At 43.0% G+C, this 25,741-nt stretch overlaps 1 protein-coding gene across 6 annotated transcripts in view; it reads left to right on the top strand.

Annotated features, from left to right (window-relative positions):
- ADAMTSL3 (ADAMTS like 3) overlaps positions 1-25,741 on the top strand; it is a 365,885-nt gene that overhangs the window by 299,237 nt on the left and 40,907 nt on the right. For all 6 annotated transcript variants that reach the window (XM_036842259.1, XM_036842264.1, XM_036842261.1 and 3 more), the window contains exons 22-23: positions 6,897-7,024; positions 9,165-9,293. In XM_036842259.1, coding sequence (XP_036698154.1) covers positions 6,897-7,024; positions 9,165-9,293 — 257 coding nt within the window. The remainder of the gene's footprint in view (positions 1-6,896; positions 7,025-9,164; positions 9,294-25,741) is intronic.

The raw sequence follows: 25,741 nt of genomic DNA, 5'->3' as shown, positions 1-25,741 counted from the left end.
GACATTACACTAGCTTCACCTTTCATTCCTACAGCCCGAGTTAACGAAAGGGAAACAAGGCGATTTCTAAAAAACGCATATATTCTAGGAAAGTCTCTAGTAAAGTGTGACTAGTATGACGGTGTGTGTGCATGTGAGCACTTCTGGGGTATTTCCATGCCTTTGGGGTGCCATAAGTTTCCCCGTTAGAATTAGTAAGATGGGGATCTATCACCTCACATTGGATTTCCTGGTGGTTTTTCCCATAGTTGAAAAGAAGTTATGAAACTAATATACTATGGTAAATCAACTATACTTCAATTAAAAAAAAGAAGCTACACCCTATTATTCCTGACACTGAGATCTCTCAAGTCCAAGTGCAAATACAGATTTAAAACCTGTTTTTGGTTTTTTTAAATAAATTTATTTATTTATTTATTTTTGCCTGTGTTGGGTCTTCGTTTCTGTGCGAGGGCTTTCTCTAGTTGTGGCAAGCGGGGGCCACTCTTCATTGCGGTGCGCGGGCCTCTCACTGTTGCGGCCTCTCCCGTTGCAGAGCACAGGCTCCAGACGCGCATGCTCAGTAGTTGTGGCTCACGGGCTCAGTTGCTCCGCGGCATGTGGGATCTTCCCAGACCAGGGCTCGAACCCGTGTGCCCTGCACTGGCAGGCAGATTCTTAACCACTGCGGCCACCAGGGAAGCCCTAAAACCTGTTTTTCTTTGGTTTCTTCACTTGAAAATTTTATTTCCCTGAGATATTCTGTTGGCTTTCTCTTTTTCCTTAGGTGTGCTATTTTTTTTTTAAACATGTGCAAGTGGATTATCAGAAAAAGCCAGCACAATGGATATTTTCCTTAATTTGCATTTTTGGTTTTTCTTTGCATACAATATTTCTTTTGTTCTGAATACAAATGATTTTTTTGTTTTTTTTTAACATCTCAGCTCGGTGCTTTGTGTCCACCTAGAGAGTTGGGATAGGGAGGGTGGGAGGGCGACGCAAGAGGGAGGAGATATGGGGATATATGTTTATGTATAGCTGATTCACTTTGTTATACAGTGAAACTAACACACCATTGTAAAGCCATTATACTCCAATACAGATGTTAAAAAAAAAAAAAAGATATGTTGTTTTTATTGACGTTTATAGAGAGAATTTGGCTTCATACAGATATGTCAGTTGGAAAGAGAAGGAATATTTTCATAGCCCTTTCAGGTAATTGTGGCTATTCTTTTTTAATGCTACACTAAAACTAGACAAGTGGTAGTTTCTTAAAGGTTAGCTGGAACGTGGAATCTAAAACCATATTAATGAGATTTTGGTACTCTGTTACAGTGAAATCTATTGGTTTCTCTTGCTCTTTGAATGGATCTTTTAACTATACTAGATTTTATAACATCATACATTGGTCATTTGGAAAATACTGGCTGACTGAGTTATACGCATCTTCCAAATGTTGACACATTTCATTATACAGTACAAAAAAGTCGTATATTCTTTAATATTACTACCCAGCTTTTCAGAAGAGTATTTGAGTTTTCGAAAGCAGTCAAACTCACAATGAAGGTTACTGATTTTCCAAAATTCTAATTTTCCCTTGAAAGCTCGAATTTTATCATTGGCAACAAATACTGTCAGTTATTTTCCTTGAATTGGCCAGCTCGTTTTTGTTCATTTAAAAAATTATCTTCCAAATACCCAAGTCCGAATAATCATGGCTTGTCTGTCAGTCATTCTTGCAAGTAAAGTGGTATGCCATGAAAAAGCAGCTAGTTCAGCTAGCAGTTCACACAATCACACCAACACACTTGGGCATGCAGCAGAAGTGCTTTGTATTTCCCGTTTTGTCGTACAGAATATTTAATAACTTACACTCAAGGGTCCAGTTATAGTAAAATTAATAAGTTCTACTGCTTCATTAAGGACAGTCTTAAGGGAAACTGGCATTTTTGTTTTTACTGCAAGTGTGTGGTACCAAGAATTCAGTGACTACTGGTACCCTTTGGTGCCACTGCCTTGGTTCCAGTTCAGGTACCAATAGTTTTACCCACCACTGCTTTTACTATGAATGCAAATGTCAACACAGTGAAAAATGCAAATAATGGCTTAGTATTTACTATTATGAGGATAGTTTTGAGCTCACGGTCCCCTGGTGTCCATGGACTACCCTTTGAGGATGGCTCAACAGTTTCACTTTAGAAATGATAAGGAAACAGAGGCTGAGAAGGTTGATCAGTTGACTTGTGGCCATAAAGTACTACAGGGATGTAGTAGAGCACGGTCAGTTTAAGTCAATGTTTGTTGAATTGAGTTGATTTTAGATTGTTTGACTTGTTCAAATGGAATTAACATTCGTTTCTGAGGCTGAGACTCCTGGAAATCCTATTAAGCTTCTGACATCCCACTCAGATGTGTTTCTGCATACTCTGAGGATCAACCATTTGATATAGAAACAATCCTATATGGCTATTAAGAGTTTTTGTTTTTAATGTTTTAAGGGAATTTTTAAAAGATCTATTTTTATTTCCATTTTTTTCTCAAATTTACCTAATTAATTTTTTCAACTTATGTTTAAATTCCTTTACGCAACAAAGGTTCTCACCTTTAGATATATTTTTCTGAATTTCACAAATCTTCTCAATTGAAGTAATTCTGAAATGGAATTATGCTTCTGAGAGCCTGTCTCCAATAAGAGGAAACAGCGTGGGCGTGGAGTACGTTTGGACGCCAGCTGAGTAAGAAATCTCAGCTAGGAAGGGAAGGCTGGGGGTGGATTCACTAGGATGATGTCTGTGGAAAGATCAGCCTTGTTGTTACTTCAAGTTAAGAAAAAGGTTATGCAGCAAAGGCCAAGATCAGATTCGTTAAAGAACTTTCAGCCCACAGACTGGTCTAGGCTGGATACTGGGTGGCACCACCTGGCAGGAAGGTTCACATGTGCTCGACTATTTCTAATCTCAGTGATTTCTCACTATGCTGTAAAACTGAGGCCAAGAAAACCAAGGAATCATCTGAGAATTGCTAAGTCATACAAACGTACATATGAAATAATTTAAGAAAACATTTTAGTGTATAAACATTTGTCAAGTAGAGCTATTAGTTATACTTTTGTTCTTAATCAACTATTCCTTAGTAGGGATTTGACAGTGCAAGTCTAGCCCTAGTAATAGCTAGGTCTGCCATATTCCTGTTTTTGTTCTGGGCAATTCAGCTGTTTTGGTTTCTGCCCACCCTTGTATATTTCATTTGTGGGTTGCAGGGGGGCTTGCATCCTCCTAGTACATTTATTCTCTACCATTATTCTGTTCTGTTGTAATCATTCATGCATTTAGTCATTGCATGTTTTTGAAAACTTGCTGTATACAAGGCACTGTGCTAAGCATAGAAAATGCACAGCTGTGAATAAGATTTGGTCCCTGCTCTTGACAAGATCACAGTCTGGTGGAAATAAAAAGATATTTTATAAATATCTTTTTAAGTATATGAACCAGAGCAGAAGGAGCCCAGAGGGGGCAGAAGATAACTCTAGGAGTATTGGGGAAAGCTTTACCGGGGAAATTACATTGGCTCCAGGCCTCAGTGGGTAAGTCAGAGTTTGCCTGGAGTGGGGAAGGGCATTCCAAGTAAAGTGAACAACGTATGCAAAAGCTCGGGGTGATGACAGATCATGGAATATCCTGGAACCTGTCCTGGAACCATTATGGCTGGAGCATAGGATGAGCGAGCAACATGAAGTGACAGGAAATGAAGTGGCCCCATTCAGTTCATGAAGAAACATGGTATTTAGTGATCAGAACAGTCCCTATTGCTAAGATCTGTAAAGTGCGAAGGGGCAGGGAAAAAAATAGTATATGGACCACTGATCCGGACAACCTATTAGCAACTTCAAGTCATTAAGAAAAAATTAAAATAAAATTAAAGCAGAACAAGTACTCTTTCTCATTCCCTGAATAATTATGTCACCTGTGAGGATACACCTGACCAACTCTGATTCTCCAAGTGGTATTTACATGCAGGTGTTTGTGAATATCAAGTGGTATTTACATGCAGGTATAATATTGGGAGGCCATAAGGAACTCACACAGTGTAGTCCTGATTCTTAACAGCATGGTCAAAATCCAATATAATGCAGCTTGAGCTTTGTTACCTCCACTGACTTTTTCATACCGTGATAGTGAGATAATAACCATTGCCAGGCAGCAGTAGCTAAAGGTCCACTCACTTCCAGTGTGAAAATGTGAAATGAAAAGTCCACGTCTGCAGTTTGTTAAGAAGGATCGGGGCAGAAAATGAGGGCTTAACAACCAGCAAATTAAGGTTTGCTCGTTTGTCTTTTTAATTTATTTTTAATTTTTTTTAGTTTTTAAACATTTTAATATAATTTTTAAAACCTTTGTGTGGGAAAATATTGACACACACAAAGTGTAACATTGATTAAATGTTACATATGATATAGATCTCTGGCATTCTAAATAACACCATAAACTTATTTTTAAAATGTTCTTATTCACTGAACAAATTATTTTCAGGAAACAATACAGTTAGCCCATAAGTTCTTTAGGAGATTGGGAATTGTAAACATTGGAAAATGAAACTTACAGATGTTCTTTATTTATTATTATGAGCTATAATAATGGAAGCCAGTCTGAAGAGAGTTTCAAAATTATGTATTTCTGGAGGTTATGTCACTTGGATAAAAATAAGTTTATAGGAGTGACAGTCATAAGACTGGACTTAATCCTTTGAGGACTCAAATAAGAGCATGATTTAAGCGTGACAGATTTAGAAATGAGGATTTTGTCCTCATTCATAAAAAAACTAAAAAATTAATAACTTATTATCCAATTTTAGGCATATCATTAACAAAGTAGAATCCATTATCTCTGTTTTCTCACTTGTGACTTCAGGAGAAAGTGAATTTAAGTTCTTTATTTTCAACGACTTTTAAACTGCTATAATAAAAAGGAAGTAAAATTTGAAGAAATTTTCTTAAGTTTTCAACGTTTATTCTGAAGAAATGTGAAAGAATATAAACAATAGTGAAATCATTCTCTACTGACAGTCATATAGGATGGTCCTCTAGTCTCATAAACCAAAAGATTTATTATTTCATATAGAATTAGAAGAGAAACCCTAGTTAAAATAATATGAAGCGGGGCTTCCCTAGTGGCGCAGTGGTTGAGAATCTGCCTGCCAATGCAGGGGACACAGGTTCGAGCCCTGGTCTGGGAAGATCCCACATGCCGCGGATCAACTAGGCCTGTGAGCCACAACTACTGAGCCTGCGCATCTGGAGCCTGTGCTCCGCAACAAGAGAGGCCGCGACAGTGAGAGGCCCGCGCACTGCGATGAAGAGTGGCCCCCCACTCGCCACAACTAGAGAAAGCCCTCACACAGAAACGAAGACCCAATGCAGCCATAAATAAATAAATAAATAAATAAATTTTTAAAAATAATAATAATATGAAGCGAAAATTGATACAGAATATAATAATTTATGGCACAATGTTTATTTTCTGTTCATAAGTGGTAGAATGGGTCTACCTGAATTTTAAAAAAATTAATAAAGGAGATTCGATTGACCATTGACAGATTTTGCTGTCTTTAACTTCTCCCTTTCAACTGTTTCCTTCTTTTTTTCTTATAAAAACCTCTTCCACTCTCTTATAACTAATATTTCATTGAACACTTGGGAATTTTCTATTTCTCCCTTTCCTTCCATAGCCAAAATCATGTTCAGGACCACCATGCATGTGTATACAGTTTGTACTTTGCACAGAGGTACGCAGCTGAACAGGCAAATCTCTGGCTGAAATTGAGCTCACAAATTGCCCACAAAGCTGTGAAAGGCATTGTGTCTCCAGAGGAAGGGAAGGAGGTGGACAGAAGGGAACCCTCTGCTCACCAATCCCTGAACTTTGAGGCTACATTTGCCAAGGGTGAGGGTCAACTTTTTTTCAAATTCATACAGATATCCTATAGCCTAGAAGCAGCCCTAGTCTTCAGAGTTGCTACTCCCACTGCAAATGTTTCTAACTTTTTCAAAGGAGTAGTACCTATTAAAGTCAACTGTAACACAGTAAGGTGTGGGTCAATGATGATGACAGACAGGTGAAATTCAGTATGTGTAGAACTGAGAAATAGAGAAGCAGGAGACACGGCATCACTTAGTATCTCTGAACTATACACAAGGGAATCAATGCTGATCCCTGTTTGAGATCATCTTTCCCAGTAAACCATACTATTAAGGAACAGTAGCGTGGAGACTGTGTGTGCCTAATAATCCTTGCTATACTTCTTTTGTAACTTCACCTAGAGTTTACCTTACTTGGACTTTTGATTTTCCTGTAGAGAATGACACACGTCTCATGTGGATTTGTAAGGTGCAACATTAGTGAAATTTTAATAATGACTAACAAATTATAAAAGAAAGGGAAAAATCAGATGATTTAAACTCACTATTAGTATTCAGTACTGTATTTTTCATGCTTGAAAGAAAACTATGTAATGTACCAACAAAAATTGCAGTTGTGTTTTCTTGAAATGTATAATCTTAAAATTAAACGAATCTTCCAATTCGTTTGCAATCTCGTTTGTCTTTTTTAAAACGTGGTAGATTAAGCATTGAGTCCATCCAGAAAAGTCTGTTCTCATGCAAAGTGAGATAGGATGATAGGATCTCCAAGCACAGTCCAGCTCTACCATTTCACTAAGTTTCAGCCGAGACGAAGGACTTTTCCACCCTCTAGTCTATATAGTTGTCCGCTTATAGGCAGGTAGCTTGACAACATCATCTTCTGGGATCCTTGCCAGCCCAAGGTCAATCATTTTGCTGTCTTCATTCTCTGTGAGTTGCTGTGGTTCTAGAACAGTTCGGTGTGTTACACAAGCGCATCCTCTTTCTGACTGTTCTACAGAGTCATTCTGGATGGAATGGGGAAAATACAGATACAGAAACCTACAAAGAAAGAACAAGGAATATATGGATGTTCTGTTGCTAATCATCTCGGTTCGGATGTGGAAAGTTCTTCTGTGCTGTATGCAGGTAATGCCTATTGTTGAAACCTGGAATGCCTGGGTTTTGTTTTGTTTTGAACATTAAACTCTGGAGCAGCAGTTTTCACACTTCATGCAACAGAATAACCGGGGGGTGGGGTTAAAACACAAATCTTTAGACCCCATTCCCAGAGGTTCCGACACAGCAGGCTTGGGATGGAGTCTGAGAATGTGCATATTTGACATGTCCCCAGGTTATGCCAGTGCTGCTGGCCTGAGGACCACACTTGGAAAACAGCTGCTCTAGAGTTTGCTTTCTAAGAATTGGGAATTAATGAAACAGGGTTTGATCGGCAGTGTTGATAGTATGGACTTTTCATTTTTAAAGCGCCACCAGCCGGCGAAAGAGAGTAATTATCCTTTAAAGGTTGATGTATACCTCGCAATGGCATACCCCCCAATCCTTAGAAACACTTTCAGGAAATTGTCATCGTAAATTAGTGTAAATTGTCCCAGGATGTAGACAAAGCCACTTTAATATTAAAGTGTGCTTTTTTTATGAAGGAACATTTTTAGGTGGCAGAGTTGTAAGCAAAGCTTCCTTGTGTCAGGCTCATGTTCTGGGATTAAAACTAAAATAAGAAAGTTATCCTCCAGCTCTCTGCTCTGTGCTTTCTGGTATCTATGGCTCAAATATAAACTAAGGTGAGGAGAAGGACAATATCAGGGATTGCAACCCAGCATTTAGACAACTAAGCATTGATGTAGCGAGTTCATCACTTCTCTAAACAGAGGAGGTTGGACCAGTTGATTTTAAAAGCTCCTTGAATGTGCAAGGCTTGATGCTAAGTCCCTCTCCTGGCTGCATTCCCAAGGTAGGGCCTTCAGGCCTTGATTTTCTGTGCCTTGATCCTCCTGGACTGTTCTCTCCTGTGAGCATCAGCTCTTTTCCAGAAAACCTCAGTTCCAGGGTTCTGGAATTGCTGGGAGGAATAGAAGTCTCTCTTGCAGCTCACAGATTTCCCCGTAAGTCCATCCCAAAACAGCTCAGATTCATGGGAGAGCTGGTGCAAGGTCCTCAGGGGCCAGAGGACATAGGACAATGACAGCCCTTTCCCAGCCCAAGAGTTCCTATCTTTTCAATTCTCAGGATAGCATTTCAGTGCCCCAAGCACTCCAGGAGCAAATGGAACATTTTGTCACCCAAACATGGTCATTCCCAAGTTCTCTTCTCCAAAATACATGGTTACCAAACACCAAAATGTTGTTATTCTTTCATGTCCTATGCATTGGTGATAAAACAGATTAAAGAACTACGACGTGGCCTCTCCCTCCAAGAGCTTACCTGCCAATGGGGTGGAGGAGGGAAACCAACCGTGGCGATAGTTCTGCAGTAGAGGAATGTGGCCTTCCCTGACCCCCACATGCTCCTGAGAGACACCTGGGCAACCAGCACCTTTCTCTACCTCAACAGCCATCACCCTGTAATGATAATGGTGTCTCCCACCAGTCCATGAGTTGCTTGAGGGCAAGAATGGTTCTTTCCCAACTTCATATTCCCATTGTCCAGCCCAGGCACAAAGTATGTTTCCTGAGTGAGTTCATAAATGAATCTGGTAAAAGTACATGGTTCTTAAAATCCAGGAAAATAAAAGTCTGTGAATGAATTCCTGATTCTTTATGACCTTGTTTTTATTATTCATCTTTTCCATGCAAGTGTTACGCAGGTTTGTTTCAAATTTTTCTTCCAGGAAAAGAGTCAGGTGGTCCCAAGCCCTCGTGTGTTTTGGTCCTGCTTTAACTCATCCAAGGCTGCACTGCAGAGATGTTATTCCTGCCGTGCCATGTCTTGTTTGCATGAACTTCTGAATTCCTTCTTTTTCAAAGTATCAAAGAGGACTTTATCCTCAATTTTGGTTATAAAACCAAACTATCCTCACAGTCTGTATATGGTTGTTGCAACGCCTCTTTGTAGATACCTCTTTGAATGCATCCATCTGTCCATCCATCCCCTGAGCACCTCCAGGCTGTGGATGTGCAAGTCCCCATGGGGCACCACAAGGGATACGGAGAGAGCCAGGACCCCGCCCCTGCTCTCAAAGAACTCAGCAAATCTTAGCAAATGCGGCACGGTTTACTCAGAGCAAAAGCCTGAACCTAACATAGTTTCCTGCTCCCTTTGAATTAAGAGGCACCTGTTATCTTGTCTACTGGAAGAAATATCACCAGACCGGAGCACAGCCATCTCTCCGTCGTGATTGGAGGCATCGTGGAAGCACCCCAGCGAGCAAACGTGACCATCCAATGTCCTGTAAAAGGTGAGCGTGGTCATTTCCAGTGGGAGAGCACAAGGCCAGCCCAGTGTGGCCGGGAGTCACCAGCTGGCATTTTGGTAGCTCAGACAGCCCTACAAGCTTAAAAATCTGATTTTCCAGCACCCGACAGAGGATCTATCTCTCAAGGGTGAGCTGACAGCAGCTCATGAAACCAGTGTGTAGAACAGAATGCAGTTTAATCATTCTCATTGAGGACTATGAGGACATGTACAGGACCTGCCCTGTACACTGGCATGCTCATATTGGCAAGACCAGAACACCCTGTCCCGGTGGGCAGATCTGCACAAAAGGCCAGCTTCTAGCAGGTGATTGCTTGGTGAGTATGGAGTCAGAGCAAGGAGGTTTGTTGGAAATCATTAGCTGTGTCCTCCAGCTGGACCAAGGCTGTGCTAGGCAAGGCCAGGTCGGAGAGTGGGAATGTCAGGGTCCCGTGGCCTAGACTGTCTGTCCTGGACTGTCCTTGGGTGAGCATCACCAGTCTGTGCCTCAGTGGCTCTTTCTGCTTTGTTTACAACAGCAGCTAAACCTTCTTTCTAACTGACTCATTCTTTCTTTAATAGAAATGCCATTTTCAGTCTGACGTTGTCTTAATCTAGGGCCATTCTGTCTCTTTAAGCCATGGATTCTTAAGTCTTACCCCGGGCCCATGCATGCCCCAACTGAGATTAATATTATATGCTGTACACACGTACATTTTATGGGGGCCAGGAGGCCTGTGTCAATAGCTTTGATCAGTTTCTCAGAGAGACTTATAAACTCCTCAAAATTAAGATCTACTATGTTCGGGTGACCTTGCGTGTGCCTGTCATTTACTATGCGTTGATTTAATTCTCTGGGCAACTATATTTGCCTGGTTTCCTAGTTCTAACGGGGTACCTGTAGTTGCAGCCACTTAAGATGAATCTTGCCGAGGCCAGAGAGCCCAGGGTAACCGGAGGAGCCCTTACAGCTGGTCTCGGTACCAGAGTAAAGGTGCACGTAATGACAGGATCCTAGGACACAGCCATCCAGCTATAAGGCTCTCCCTCCCTGTCATTGTCAGTTAGTTAACCTGCCATGTTTCCAGAGCTGCACCTTTGGCTTCACAAGCAGTGGAAAGTTGCTAACCCCCAAGGTATTATTTTTCACCCCTTGGAAGTCCCTGCAATGTTTGGCCTACGCAGACTTTTGAAAAATCCCTCCAGCCTCCCAACTGACTCCACCCACAAATATGTGAGTTTTCTGGCAAAACACACCTACCATCACAGAACGGGCGGCGTTCTCTGGCTGCAGCAAGGAGAGAAGCAGAACGGAACTCTGTAGTTGCCAAGCCACAAATGTCTAGAGTTTCTACGGCTCTACACCTGCAGAGGATTCTGCAAAATGGATCTGACTTCTATTAAGAGACACCTCAACTTTTAACATTATTTCTAAATTTCCTACTTCCCCACAATAGTTTACAATTAGGCTTTTGGGGGGACGAGCCATTGAAAGGACTGTGGTGTACTGTTTGCTGTCGTAAGTCAGGGACTGGATTCAGTGGAAACTGTTTTCGTGAGTGAAGCCTCCAGCTAAGACCATTAATCTTGTCTTGGTTTATTCTTCGGCCAGGCCCAGTCAGCATGTGTGCCGTCTCTGACCACTCCTTGACTCTTGCAGTCCCTTGGACCCTGTGCTGTGCCCCCTCGGGCCCGTGATGCAGCTCGGTGTTGGCAGTCTTCCTCTGCCTCTTCCCTACCCCCCCCCCAACCCCCCTTTCAGCTCTTACTAGGAATGGGCCCATTTGGTCTTGCTTTACCTGGCAGTCATCTGCTATGGCCTGCACCCCAGGAACTCATCAGGAGGTCTTTCCTTTTCAAAATAAACACCTCATTTTGAGTTATGTGCCATTTTAAATAAGCCTGCAGTGAACTTACTGTGTTTTCTTATGGGCAGAAGTCATAGCTAACTTTGCTTTTTATGGAGATTCATCTTTTTAAGTGAAGATGAAGTAATGATGAAGTTGATGAAGTGTCGGAAGACTTGGATTTTACAGACAGATCCGTCACTAGCTAGTATATGACCATAGGTGAGTCCCGTGTCCGTCCTACTCTCATCTCTAAAATAGGAAATACACTATATTAGTGGAAGAAGGGACCTAGGTTATCATCTAACTCAGCCCCATTTGATAGAGGAGGGCATTATAACATTTACAAACTTGAATACTGCTTTCCAAAATTACATTTTCATATTGCAAACTGAGATTAGATTATTACTGTCAGTCAGTGGAATGTATCAATTTTTCTCTTATTTTTCAGTTACCCTTAAAATATTTTCTACTAATCAGAGTGAGCTTATCTATTCATACCTTTTAGACAGGTTCATAGTTCTTTGTTATACCCAAATATGTTTTATTTGACGCATGTGGTATAGATATCAATAGTGATTGTCCCTAGTCACTCTTATATGATATTTCTAATCATGATATTAAGTAATAGAACCTGAGAATCTGCATTTCTAAGGGTTAAAAGTTCTAAGTTATTTGCGAGAGTTATTTGTCTTATTCTTTAAAAAAAAAAAGTTTCTTCTAAAAATGAGAGGGGTGGGGAGTTTAAACTGTACCCTCCTGCCACCTTCTGGTAAGAAAGGAAAGCTTGTCTGAGGAGAATGACCAGTAAATATCAAGAGCTGCATATTTTATTTTTCGTTTGTTAATGCTTAGCAAGAACATTATTTATCCTATAATTTCGTGTTAGGTGTGTATTGGGTTGCTTGTTTTTCTTATTCCTTAAGCTCATTAGAGGTGCAGCTGATCTGAGTCTCTGCTCTAAAGTGTTCTTGTGTGTTGGGCTCCTCTTTAGTCTCCAAGAAACTCTTTTGGCCCACAGGTTGGAATGGAATTAAGCTAGGAAGATGCTTTGGAAAACAGTTTGGCAGTTTCCGTAAAAGTTAAACATATGACCCAACAATTCCACTCCTAGTTATATACCCAAGACAAATGAAAACATATGTTCACACAAGAACTTGTACCCAAATGCTCATAGCAACTTTATTTTTAACAGCCAAAAGGTGGAAACAACTTAAATATCCATCAGCTAATGAATGGATAAAGAAATTGTAGTATATCCATACAATGGGATTTTATTTGGTCATAAAAAGGAATTAAATATTGATACATGCTAAAACATGGATGAATCTTTAAAAATGATGGTAAGTGAAAGAAGCCAGACACAAAAGATCACACAGTGTATGATTACATTTCCATGAAATGTCTAGAGTAGGCACATCCATAGCGACCGATTAAAGGCTGCCAGTGGCTAAGAGGAGAGGAAAATGCAAGAGAATGGAGAGTAATGACTAATAGGCACGGGTGTCTTTTTGCGGTGATGAAAATGTTCTGGAATTAGATAGTACTGATGGCTGCACAACTTTATGAATACACTAAAAAAAAAACATCGAATTATATACTTTGAGAGGGTGAATTTTATAGTATTTAAATTATATCTCATTAAAATCATAATCATAATCCTCACAATATACTAGCATGTAAAGTTAAAACTTACGGCACAATCATATATTTTATTTATGAGTGTATGACTGTATGGCAAAAATATACAAACATTCATGGGAAGGACATATAACAATGTCAGGATTGTTGGTACTCCTGGGAGAGAAAAGAAGAAAGCAAAGTTTAGGGACAGAACTTTAGCTGTAGGTGTAATGCTCTATTGCTTAAACAAGAACTAAAGCAAATAAGGCAAATTGCTTTCTAGAAAGTCTAAACTGACTAGCGATATAGATTTAAGCCCTACACCTCTGTCATTTCTGAGTTCCCCATTGATAGGAGAGGATGGGGGAATAAGTAGGTAGAAGGTACAAAGTTGAGTGCACACAGTGTGTGTACAAGCAGATGGTGGGAAGCAAGGGTGTAACCAGGTAGCAGCAGGGTGCTTGGTGCTCCATGAGATGAATAGAGAGACGGTAAGCCATTCATACCTAAGAGATGCTGGTCAGTTTCAGAAGAAACGTATTACATAAATTTAAAAGTATCTTCTTAATCCAGAGACTTTTTTAGGCTTAAGGTGCTGTGAAATATACCTAGAGTTTTGTTGATGTCTAACTGAATTATTAGCTTTCTTTACTGGCTTTAATGATTTCCCTTACAGGGGAGGACTTTGAGAAAATTTTTGTGGTGCAGCAAGTTTATATGCTTAAATTCCTGAACACAGCCTCATGTGTCTGACAGTTATTTTCCTCCGACAACTACTGGTTGACATTATGCAGTGTGGAACTCAGTCGCAGTGATTTAACATCTTTAAGTCACAAATCCCTTTGACCACCCCCCACCCCCCGCAAAAAACTCTCTCTCCAGAAAAATACATTTACCCACAACATTTTCCATATAACTTTCAGAATACTTAAAGAGAAAACCTGAAGATAATCTGCTTCCTCTTGTTTTATGAACCGAACATTTTACTGCTTTTGACCATATTATAAATTAAAGCTAATTTATTTTGCTTCATCTCTAGTTTTTGAAATGTATCCCCTCTTCTGTACTATGTTTATCTCTTATTTACACCATATACAATCCTTGAAATAGCTAATATGTTTTAAAGTATGTTTAAAACCTCTTCTGCCACTCAAAAAGCCGACCCCCCTCCCTTGTTTTTCCTACTTCTGCCTATGATACAGAAATTTTCCCACCATTCTCTTCTCTGAACCCTATATTCAATCAAACAATCAATCACAGATGGTTGGAAATTCCATCCATCTTTGCATCCATTTAGCAAGCATTCACTAAGCATCTACTAAGCCCAGTCTAGTTCCTTAGTGTACAGAGATGAATAAGATCTTGTTTTTGCAGATATATAGACACAGAAACTATGACATAGCAAATGCAAAAGTATAAGTGTTTATGAAGACACACGGAGGAGAGAAGAGTTAAGGCTCCCAAAGGATCGGAGAAGGTTGACAGAAGAGATGACACTATAACCAGGCCACTTGGAACAAAAAGGAAGGCCATTTTTGTTGAAACAGCATATATGCAAAAGCACAGAAACATGAGAGCTCCTGGCTTATTTGCAGAACCATAAGCAGATCCACGTGACTTAAAGCAGAGGGTGTGAGGGAGAGTGGGAAGAGGTGGGTTTGGAAGTATACATTGGGACCAGATTGTGAAGGGCTTTTAATGTCACGCTAAAACCCTTGGACTTCCTTTTATTGGAGGCAGGGAGGCAAAAATTTTTTGTTTTTATTTTTTGGCTCGGCTGCGCAGCACGTGGGATCTTAGTTCCCTGACCAGGGATCAAATCCGCACCCCCTGCATTGGAAGCGCGGAGTCTTAACCACTGGATCGCCAAGGAAGTCCCAAGAAATGTTTTAAGTAGAGTAATGGTATGACCCAATCTGTGTTAAAAGAGAACATTCTGTCTACAGTATGGATGCAAAGTTGGGGAGAAAGAAACTGCAGAAAGCCATAAATTAAGCTCAGTGAAGTCGCGTCGCTGGTCATTGATTGGACTGTGGAGCCAGTCACTCAAGATATTAAATTAGGATTCCATGCCTCTGGAGAGCTTATCCAAGGAGAGCAGGCATATCAAGCAGTTAGCAATAGATGTGTCATTAATTGAGGATCAGGGACACAGTCCTCCCCAGGCTAGGGCTGGGACGTTGGCACAGAGGTTAAGTCAAACATGGAGAGAAACCACATTGCAAAGAGCTAAGGATTATATGCTGACAGGCAGCATCTCAATAAGAAACATACTGAAAGACCATCAACACTCATCACCCCAGATAACAATAACTTGAGTACCTAGTATGTGTCAGCTTGAATAGGCTATGAGGTGGATATTATCATTATCTTTGTGTTGCTAAAGAGTAAACATGCTCAGGGATGTGCGATTACTTTTTTTTTTTTTTAAGATTTTTTTGTTTTTTGACGTGGACCATTTTTAAAGTCTTTATTGAATTTGTTACAATATTGCTTCTGTTTTATGTTTCGGTTTTTTGGCTGCGAGGCATGTGAGATCTTAGCTCCCTGACCAGGGATCGAACCCGCCCCCCCTGCATTGGAAGGAGAAACCTTAACCACTGGACCGCCAGCGAAGTCCCTACGTGCAGTTACTTACCCTTGTGTATATATGTAACGAGTGTGGGAGCTAAGATTTAATCCCAAGTCTGTGTGACTCCAAAGGAACTGGAGGGAGAAGGAGGCTCTGGGCTTGAGACAGCAGAATGGGGACCCAGGTGGTCTAATCAGAGAGGAGAGTGTCAAAGCAGAGGTCTGAGGCAGGACTTAGGATGTGCTGCAGCTTAGGGACAAGGTGTCAGAGGCTCAGGTATGAGCAGCAGCCAGGGCCCACTGGAGAACTGTCCCATGGTGGGAGGTCTAGGATCCAAGCAGAGTCCACGGAGAGGCTGGCCTCTCGCCAGCCTGCAGGATGCCAGCCAGTTTTAGGCCAGAGGTCTACCTGAGTGTGCCCCCTCTGTCCCCAGGAGGATTGAGGCCCCACCTTGATGCATGCCTCGCCCATCACTGCTGTAGCAGGAAAGGAACATGGCGAGTCATGCACCGTGCAGTAATGACTCCCCACTGCCTCACCTAACCCTTGATATACTTGCCCCAGGCCTCTTTGTACTCATACTTGGATTATGTAAAGCAATTGTCTGTTCTTTGAAGATCCTCTGAAGATTCTGAATGCTCCTTGGAACATGATTTTCTTCTCCTTTGATCCATCTCAATCTCCCAATTGGAGGAAACATGAATCTCTACACAGTCAAGAAGTAGAAGGAAATGCTGGCATAAGGTAGCTAGATGTGCAGAATGAAAAACAGAAAGGGCTATTCAAGCACCTATCAAATTTCATACTTATTGCAAAAAGCCATGTGCTTGGGCTTCTGTGTCTGCAGAGACTGAGTCCCAACATGCCTTTTTTTTTTTTTAACTGTTTTTTTTTAAAATTAATTAATTTATTTATTTATTTATTTATTTTTGGCTGTGTTGGGTCTTCTTTTCTGTGCGAGGGCTTTCTCTAGTTGTGGCGAGCGGGGACCACTCTTCTTCGCGGTGCGCGGGTCTCTCACTATTGCGGCCTCTCTTGTTGCGGAGCACAGGCTCCAGACGCGCAGGCTCAGTAGTTGTGGCTCACGGGCCTTGTTGCTCCGCGGCATGTGGGATCTTCCCAGACCAGGGCTCGAACCCGTGTCCCCTGCATTAGCAGGCAGATTCTCAACCACTGCACCACCAGGGAAGCCCCCCACCATCTCTTGAAGCATTCAGACCACAGCTCTCGTGGGCCAGTCCTGTCATCAGCAACACTTCTTTCCTCCCCAAATATCTATTCCCCACTCGTGTCGTCAGTTGCACCAATATGTTTCCCTGCCCTGAAAACTTCACAGACACCCAGCCCCGTGTTAAACTTCACCCCTTCACATTGTAAAAACAGCTGACCCACAAGGCCTTTTATCATGTAATTTCACGTTGTGCCCATTTATTCTCTGTCCTCCAAATAAGCATGCACCTTTCTTCTATGCACCATAAATAGACCAGTGGAGAAACCGAGTTTCAAACTGTAGGTTCCATGGAGCCTTGTCAGGGACCCCGAACTTATCTTTCAACCCTACCTACCCTCTCCCACAGCATACAGTACAACTAAGAGACCTCCACGTTTCTGCAGTTTTGTGAATTGGACTTCCTTATATATATATTAAAAAAAAATTAAGAATCGGTTCTGCTACTGTTTGAAAGCCACTGGTTAGAACACTAGCATAGGGCTTATGACTCCCAAACTAATGTATAAGCTCTCTGCCATGATAGGTTTTACCCCCATGGTTTTTTCATTACCACAGTTCTGATACGAAGACACATTAAGCCCACCTAAATTGTAATGACTTGGTCCTGGGGGCACCTGCTGGATACTGATCCTGTAGGCAGGGTTCCTCCTGGGCTCCTCCTCTTTGCTTTCCGACTTCAGGTCTTCTCCTGGTGATCTTCTGAAGCTCAGGCTTCTAATGTGACAAGTTGCTTCACTCCCCCGGGTCTCTGAGTGGTGCCTTGGGCGGGCCCTGTGTCCTCCTGGCTCCTCAGATGCTGTCGGAACGGAAACTAGAGTGGTCGTTGCTGAGCTCCCCAGACCTGTCTGAGATCTGCTAGGGAGCAGTTGGGGAGCTTTTCTTTAAAGGCAGTAAGAGGCAACGCCTCAAACCAATCGTATCTGCTTATCTTGTTAGAAAGGCCCTACTTACTCTCTGCCCCCCAGAGGTCTCACCTTTAGCTCTTTTATGCTCTGAGATCCCCTGGACATGGATGGAAAGCTCAGGATAGCTGTGGAGGCTGGAGGAATCCTTCTCATGTTAAACACACAGAACCATCAGAAGCCCTCGGATGACTTGTTTGTCCACGTTCACTCCTCTGCCCTAATTGCGCCTTCCTAGAGAGAGAGCAGGGTGCACAGGACCCACAGAAGGTGGGGACTTGAGGAGAGGAAATTTAGTTGGAATTCAAACTCCAGAAATTTTAAAAAGCTTCTCGGTACAGCCTGAAAAAGGCATTCAGGAACTATTGATGTTAGAAAAACAGTCACTGTGAGGAGAACACCCCACATTAGGGTGCGATAACAGAGGACCAGAATAGAATTTCAGCATCTTTAGTAACATCCCAATTTAGGAGCCCCTCTGTTTCTTCTTATTTTTCATTCATTTATTCCCGCTAGTTATGTATTTGATAATTGAACACCCATGTGTTCATTTTCATGACTGACAGACAATCTGCTCAAGCCATTTTATTACCATGGATAGTGTCAGTTCAGGCCTGGACATCACCTCCGACCCCACCCCACCCTGCCCTGAGAGAGTCTGATTTAATTTGTCTGTGGTATGGCCTGAGAATCAAGGTTTTTTAAAGCTCCCGAGAAGATTCTAATGTGTAGCCCAGGTTAAGGTGAAGAGCCAGTGCTTTAGCCAGTAAGTGGGGCCAAAGTGTCTCCTGGAACTTATCTCAAATGTTATCTCAAATGAGAGACTCTCCCTCAGGAAACAGTGGGTAACAAGGAGTGAACCAGAAACTAGGGTTAAATGGCAGGGCCGGGGCCATGCTCTGGGCTCATTCTGAAGGTGGAATAGGCATGTCAGCATGTTCAAAGGTCCACAAAGGAGGAATCAGCTTCAGTGTCAGAGGGGGTCATGGAAGAGCGGCCTTAAGATGGCTCTTTAAGAATTAGTAGAAATTTTCCAAGTGATAAAAGAGAATAGCAACTAAGTCCCCAGTGGAGAGAAGGCACGTAGAAAAGCTTAGCGTTACCCACAGCGAGGTGAGAACGGTGAGGCTCCCGGGGCTGGAGGATGAGCTGTTGTGAGCAGTGGTACCCGTACATTGAAGGGCTTTTGTGCTTTTCTCCTCCAAGAAGTGTCAAAGCTATGGAGCTAGGAAAACTGAATCTTACTCCCCATCACTCCTAAGGAGAAAGGAACTGCTCAACAGGGTAAGTGGGGCAGCTCAGAGACACAAGAGAAGCGTCAGTGCCTTGAGGGAGGAGGAAAGGGAGGCTTGGGGAGTCAACCAAGCCTTGAGAGATCACCCCGGGAGCCCCACTGACAGCAGCCCACACGTAGTTCCCAGGGTTTGCTGGTGGCCGCAGCAAGATCAACTTGTAGGTCATGGTGTATGACTTCCAAAGAAGCCATACATTGAATGTAGCTTTTAAGGAACGTATCAAAGCTATTTGTCCATCCACGTCCCAACGTTACATTGATAGATTACCAAAATTGATGTTTATCAGGAAGGGCCTCCGAATGTCCCAAGATTATCCCCATTTGAGCTGCTGTTGAGGAATTCCCTGTGCTGGGCTCAGTGGTTGTCACCACTTGTAAACTCCAGCATGCATCCCTGCGCTTGATTTGCACCAGCTTTGACTTTGAGTCTTGTTCTTCAGGGAACCACTGGAGGTTTTCGGTTTTCAGGTAATATATAGAATAACTCTCAGGGGTCCTTTCTAGCCTATAAGCGGGACCCCAGAGGACACTATCCAGCATTGAACTGTGTAGTGCTTGTGAGATACGACTGTTGGAGTTAAAGAGAACTGCTCAGTCCAAGCAAAGCAGGAGTCCAGGGTTGCTGAGAGGTCAGGGATGACCACACCAGGAAGAGGACTTGCTGGCACCCTTCCTCTATGGCAAAATAAACACGTTTGAAAACCTTTGAGGAAAACTCTTGATTATGGAATTGGGGGATCGGTGCTATGACCCAGATTGTTTCTAAGGTCCTCAGATCAGATTACTTGGGGACCTGATTATGTCAATCTGTTAACATAATTCTACTAAAGCGGAAGTACTTCCATAGCTATTCAAGAGAATTCTGTGAATGGTAAAAGCCAGAGCCTTATATTGGAGGAAATTCTGGACATGGCCTCATTGAAGGGTAATCCTTTATATCCAAAAAACATAGTTACATATCTATTGCCAAAAGAACAAAAAGGGTATGCAGTTAACTCAAAAGAGGAAAATGCCTTGCAAAATGTACTGCATTGTGAAGATTGACCCGCCAGTCAAGAAGGATATGTACCTTTTGTGCTAGGAGCTTTGAGATATTCTCTTTGACACTGAAACCTGTGAACCTCTTGTTCATTTTGTTTCATCGATTAGTAATGACTCCCTTTGTGCTTTGCCTACACTGTGTTCAGTTTGCCTCTAATCTTATAAACTGGCAACATCATTTCTTCCCATTCCCTGGAGGTGACTACTGGTAGCTTAAATGTTCAGTTTTCATCTGTGGAAAAATACAGTATGAGTGTTGAGTAGCTGGAGGAAACAAACCAATGAACAAAACATACAAGTGTAATATATGTGATACATTGATAGAAAAATCTAGCATTTTAGAGCAGTCTGAAGAGGCCAAGGATTTTATAGTATAGACTATTTCATGAGCCCTTCAAGGGTGAAGGAAATTTGTCTTTAAACAGTGACTATTTTAAAGACACCCCAGAGGTGCAGACTTTTTGCAACACATGTTTTTCACAGCCCCTCCAGATCTGAACTTTTTTTCCATAACATTTGCCTTTCAAAAACGATTTCAGCATTGTGGAAACAGAACGTTGAATGTTTCCGAGCTGTTAAGTCTTGGGGGAAATAGCCTGTCTTTGAGGTTAGATAAATAAGTTTAAACTATTTCTGACATTTTATGGCTGTTTCAACAGAGCAAACATTTGTAGGTTTGAAAGACCATAAAGAATTCCATGTGAGTTTCCCCTGGCCTCTGCAGTTCTTTGAAAACATGCACAGGTGCAGTGATGCTCTAGGTGTTGAGTTGCAAGGTCAGCTCCTTTCCTCAGCGCTGGAGACCTTTGTCTCCCCTTTACATCGAAAAAGTCGCCAAGTTTAGTTTTGTTTTCTGAAATTCCTTATCTGTGTAGAACATTACTATCTGTGTAAACTCAGTATCATACCCTTGCCATGTGGAGGTTTAGGTTTAAATTGTCTCTGACCCCTGTCAGTTCCAGAAAGGTTTGGAGATTCCAAAGCCTTCTGGAAGTGACTTCGGATAGTTCTTGGGGGCTTACACTGCCCTGGACCCTCTGCTTCTCACTCTCTCTTGCACCGACCTCGTACGGTCTCTCTTTTGCCCTCCATCAACCAAGGATGACAAACTCACTTCCTTGACTGGTTTCTGCTCATAGGAGGACATCCATTAATACCAAGCATTTGGCGAGGTTTTCAAGCCAGGCCGAAGATGCAGGGATCATGGCAAAGGCATGTCATGACTCAGCCCTTCTTCTCCCTGTTCTCCTTCACCTTCAGCCTTCCTGTCCTCACCCCTAACCTCCTGGGATCGCCATAGGAACTCTAGATTCTTCTCTCCCTCTTACGCAGCCCCTGCCTACGAATGCACGCGTCTAAACCTTGCAAGATATTCTGAAGGAGAAGCATCACCCTCTTTAGAAGACAACCAGAGGGACTTCCCTGGTGGTCCAGTGGTTAAGAATCCGCCTTCCGATGCAGGGGACACGGGTTCAATCCCTGGTTGGGGAACTAAGATCTCACGTGCCGCGGGGCAGCTAAGCCTGTGTGCCACAACTACTGAGCCCGTACGCCTCAGCTAGAGAGAAGCCTGTGTGCCACCACGAAGAGACTGGGCACTGCAGCTAAGACCCCATGCAGCCAGAAAATAAAAATAAATAAATTTTTAAAAAATATTTTTTAAAAAATGAAAGAGCTCTAAAGCTTAAAAAAAGAAAGAAAGAAAGAAAGGAAAAAGAAAACCAGAGTTATATACTGTAGATCAGAACAATTCCTCTGACCTGTAGTTTGTTCCATTCAGTTTATTTCAACACGCCTGCTGTGTGTAAGGCACTGCTCCGGGGTTCCCGAGGTCAATCTGCACGTCTCAGCCCTGAGGAAACTCGCTGGCTGATGGTTGCCTGAGGCCCCATACGAAGTGAGAGGCCCATAGAGTTTGTTTCCTTAGATTGCTGAAAAAAGATGCCGACCCCTGAGAGGAGTCTTACCCTCCTTGTACTCTGCTGAAAGCCTAACGGTGGGAGAAGCTGATGTTCAGCATGCCAGCAAAGCTAGGACCCCAGCACCTAGAGGAGTGCGGGCACATGGTAGGCACTTCCAGAGCATTCAGTGGATGGATGGATTCTTGTCTGCATAAAGGTGTAGGCGATTGTTGGTGGGGGGACAGTCTGAGTGGCAGATGTGTCGTCTCCTACACCAAGTGATGTAAGCACAGGCACGGGAGACTGAAAGCAGCTAGGAAGTCATAGAGAATCAGAATAACTAGTGACCAAAATGGACTCCAAAAAAATCATGCTGGGCGATTTCCCTTTTTTAAAAAATTTCTGCTGAACGGTAAGTTCTGCTGAGATGAACCGCAGAATTCCTGAGCACAGCGTTCACACCACCATCCTCACCAGCCCCTGCTCTGCGTTTCAGAACGACTGAGGTGGGGTGTCTTCAGGGAGCACCCTGAAACGGGAGCTCATTCCCCTCGTGGAATCACCTGCAGCTCAGACTTCGGGTCGGCTGAACTGCGGAGAGGCTCTGGAGGTTGTCAGGAGCCCTGGGTAGCCAGAGGAGCCTGGTCACTCCGAGCTGGTGCAGCCAGAGCAGGACGGCACTGCAGGAATTGAGACTGCGCCCCGCTAGATGCTCTAAGGTGACGTCCTTCGCTTAGGGTCTCAGCCAGCCAGGGGTGTGAATGCAGCAGAACCTGTTTCCTAAGGCCTTGAGGACCTTGGGGTGAGCCCCATGACAGGCAACAACCCCAAAGTCAAGTCCTCCTCTACAGCTGCCTTAGCTTAGGCTGTTATACCAAAAATACCATAGACTGGGTGGCTAAAACAACAGACATTTATTTCTCCAGTGTTGGAGGCTGGGAAGTCCAAGGTCAAGGTGCCTGAAGGCTCAGTGTCTGGTGAGAACTCCTCCTGGCTTACAGACAGCCATCTTCTCATTGTTTCCTCACATGATGGAAAGAGAGAGAGATCTCCAGTATCTTCCTTTTGTTTTTTTGTAAGGGTACTCATCCCATCATGGGAGATGCACCCTCATGAACTCATCTAAAGCTCATTACCTTCCCAAAGCCCCATTTCCAAATGCCATCCTATGGGCGGTTAGGGCTTCAACAGATGAATTTGGTGGTGGAGGTGGGAGGAATGAAGCATGAACATCCAGTCCATAACAAGAGCCTTGAACGCTTTTTTTTAATTATTATTATGGAGTATAATTGCTTTACACTGTGTGTTAGTTTCTGCTGTACACCGAAGTGAATCAGCTATATGTATACATCTATCCCCTCCCTCTTGGACCTCCCTCCCACAGCCGCCCCCATCCCACCCATCTAGGTCATCACAGAGCACCAAGCTGAGCTCCCTGTGCTATATAGCAGCTTCCCACTAGCTATCTGTTTTACACATGGTAGTAGTGTAAGTATGTCAATCCTAATCTCCTAATTCATCTCCCCCTTCACTTACCCCTTCGCGTCCGCATGTCCATTCTCTATGTCTGCATCTCTATTCCTGCCCTACACATAGGTTCATCGGTACCATTTTTTCTAGATTCCACATATATGCGTTAATATACGATATTTGTTTTTCTCTTCTGACTTACTTCACCCTGTATGACAGTCTCTAGGTCCATCCACGTCTCTACAAATGACCCAATTTTGCTCACATTATTAGAGAAATGCAAATCAAAACTACAATGAGTATCACCTCACACCAGTGAGAATGGCCGTAGCCAAAAAGAGCCTTGAACGCTTTCAATTCGACACACTCTTCTGAGCACCTCCTACAAGCCCAGCTGACAGCAAGGAACTCCCAGAAAGACACAATACTGACCATGACATAACGTGGTCAATGCGATAGTGTACGCACGAATAAAACACTGTAGGAACTGGGAGGAGTAGACAAGCAGCTCAGTGTGGGAGGTCCCAGGAGGTGTGACCAGGTCCATGAAGATGAAAAGGTAGGAACATTCCAGAGTGAAGAGCATGAGTGAGGACAGCTGGCATGCAAGGGCAGGCTTGCTGCAGGACACGGAATTGGCTACGGTGTGAGGTCTGTGGAAGGAGAGACCGGGCAGGAGGGTTGGAAGGTGAGGCTAGGAGTGTGGCTGGAGCTAAGTGATGTGGAGCTGACAATGCCAGGGCCACGAGCTTCTGAAGGCAGTCAGGGCCCAGCACTTTGCTCCCTCTGACTTTGCATGAAGAATTGTTGGCCCAGGAGTGGGATTGCTGGATCATACAGTAGTTCTGTAATTAGTTTTTTAAGGAACCTCCATACTGTTCTCCATAATGGTTGTCCCAATTTACATTCCCACCAATGGTGTAGGAGGTACTCAATACTCTATAATGACCTATTTGGGAAAAGAATCTAAAGAAGAGTGGATATACGTATATGTATAACTGTTTCACGTTGCTGTACAGCTAAAACTAACAGAACGTTGTAAATCAACTATACTCCAATAAAAATTTTAAAAAAACAAGAATTGTTGGGAAGTAGGGAATCCAGCTAAGAGGTTGTTTCAGTAACTAAGGCAGGAACTCTGGCCCTGAGCCCCAGCACTGACCATGAGAATGGAGAAGAGGAGATGATCCAGGAACATCCTAAGTTAGAAGTGATTTTTTTCTAACTTGGTGGCAAATGAAACATGGAGGATGCAGAGGCGAGATCCGAGCGTGGCTCTGAGGCTCCGAGGTGGGGAGGTTGGATAGATGTGGTGCTGAAATGATGATGCAGAAGAAGCCTACGGGGAGGTAAGAGGAGAGGGAGAACGAATTTGCTGTGGGACTTAACTGCGTTTGAGGCACGTTTGGGACTCGTGGATGGGAGACGTCCAGGAGCTGTTGGTGTTGAACTCGAGGGACAGGTTCAGGTTGGACAGGCAGATGTGGGCGTTGTCAGCATAGGAATTATCACTGTGTTCTTAAAAGCTGATGAACTTGGCCAGGTTAGTTGTGTAGAGTGAGGAGGAAGAGGTCGGGCCATATTCTGCTGTGGTCTCACCCTCCTCATTGCAAACTTCTTATCTCTGACATGTTCTTTTGGAACACGATGATGCCAGTTTGTTCCCAGAGGTGCGTGCTGCTGTGGCCACTTGGCCATCTGGGTTGTTTTCATACCTACCTTTTTTGTCCAGACGCCCATGGTTACAAGGGTGAGAGAACCACCTCGAACTGGCTCAAGAAAAATAGAGAAGTTACTGGCTCTGGAAACTGAAAAGTCCTAGGGTGCAGCTAACTTTGGACACATCTGGATTCAGGAACATAAATGATTTCATCAAGAATCTGGCTGTCTCTGGCTCTCAGCACTTCTTTTTTTTCCATTTTTTTTGAGATGATAGAGGCAGATCACGTAGTGCCATATAAGCCATCATAAGCACTTTGTTTTTTATTCTGAATGAGATGGAAGCCATTGGAGGAATGACATGATCTGACCTACGTTTTAGGAGAAACACTCTGGCTACCATGTTGAAAATAGACTGTAGGGAATCAAAGAGTGAAAGGAAGGCCAGTGTAGGAGCAGGGAGAAGGGTTAGGAAGATTTTGCAAATTCCAGGTGAGTGAAGCCACCTTTAGATAGGCTGACCTTGACTCCACTCCCCCCTCCAGCTACTGCCTCATTCCTCGATTTCCATCATAGCAAAACACCTCAAGAGTAGTTTGTACGGTCTCCAATTTCATCTCCCCTCATCCTCTCGTGAGCTCACTCCAGCCAAGTTTATCCGCACCACTCAACCTTCAGAGCTGTCGTCAAGGTTACCAACAGGCCCACCATGTCAGTCTGTGCATTGCCAATTCATTGGCCAATCCTCAGACCTTTTACTTGGCCCTTTGACAGTGATTGCATTTGACAGTTGCTATTCCCTCCTTCGTGAAATATTTTCTTCTCAGCTTCTGGGAAACCACACTCCCGGTTGTACGCCCACCATATCACCTGTTCCTTTTCAGCCTCCTCCGCTGGCTTTGCCTCGCATCT

This window comes from Balaenoptera musculus, chromosome 2, assembly GCF_009873245.2.
Source record: "Balaenoptera musculus isolate JJ_BM4_2016_0621 chromosome 2, mBalMus1.pri.v3, whole genome shotgun sequence".
NCBI lineage: Eukaryota > Metazoa > Chordata > Mammalia > Artiodactyla > Balaenopteridae > Balaenoptera > Balaenoptera musculus.
The sequence above is the reverse complement of the archived record's forward strand: the minus strand, read 5'-3'. Positions and strand labels throughout refer to the sequence as shown.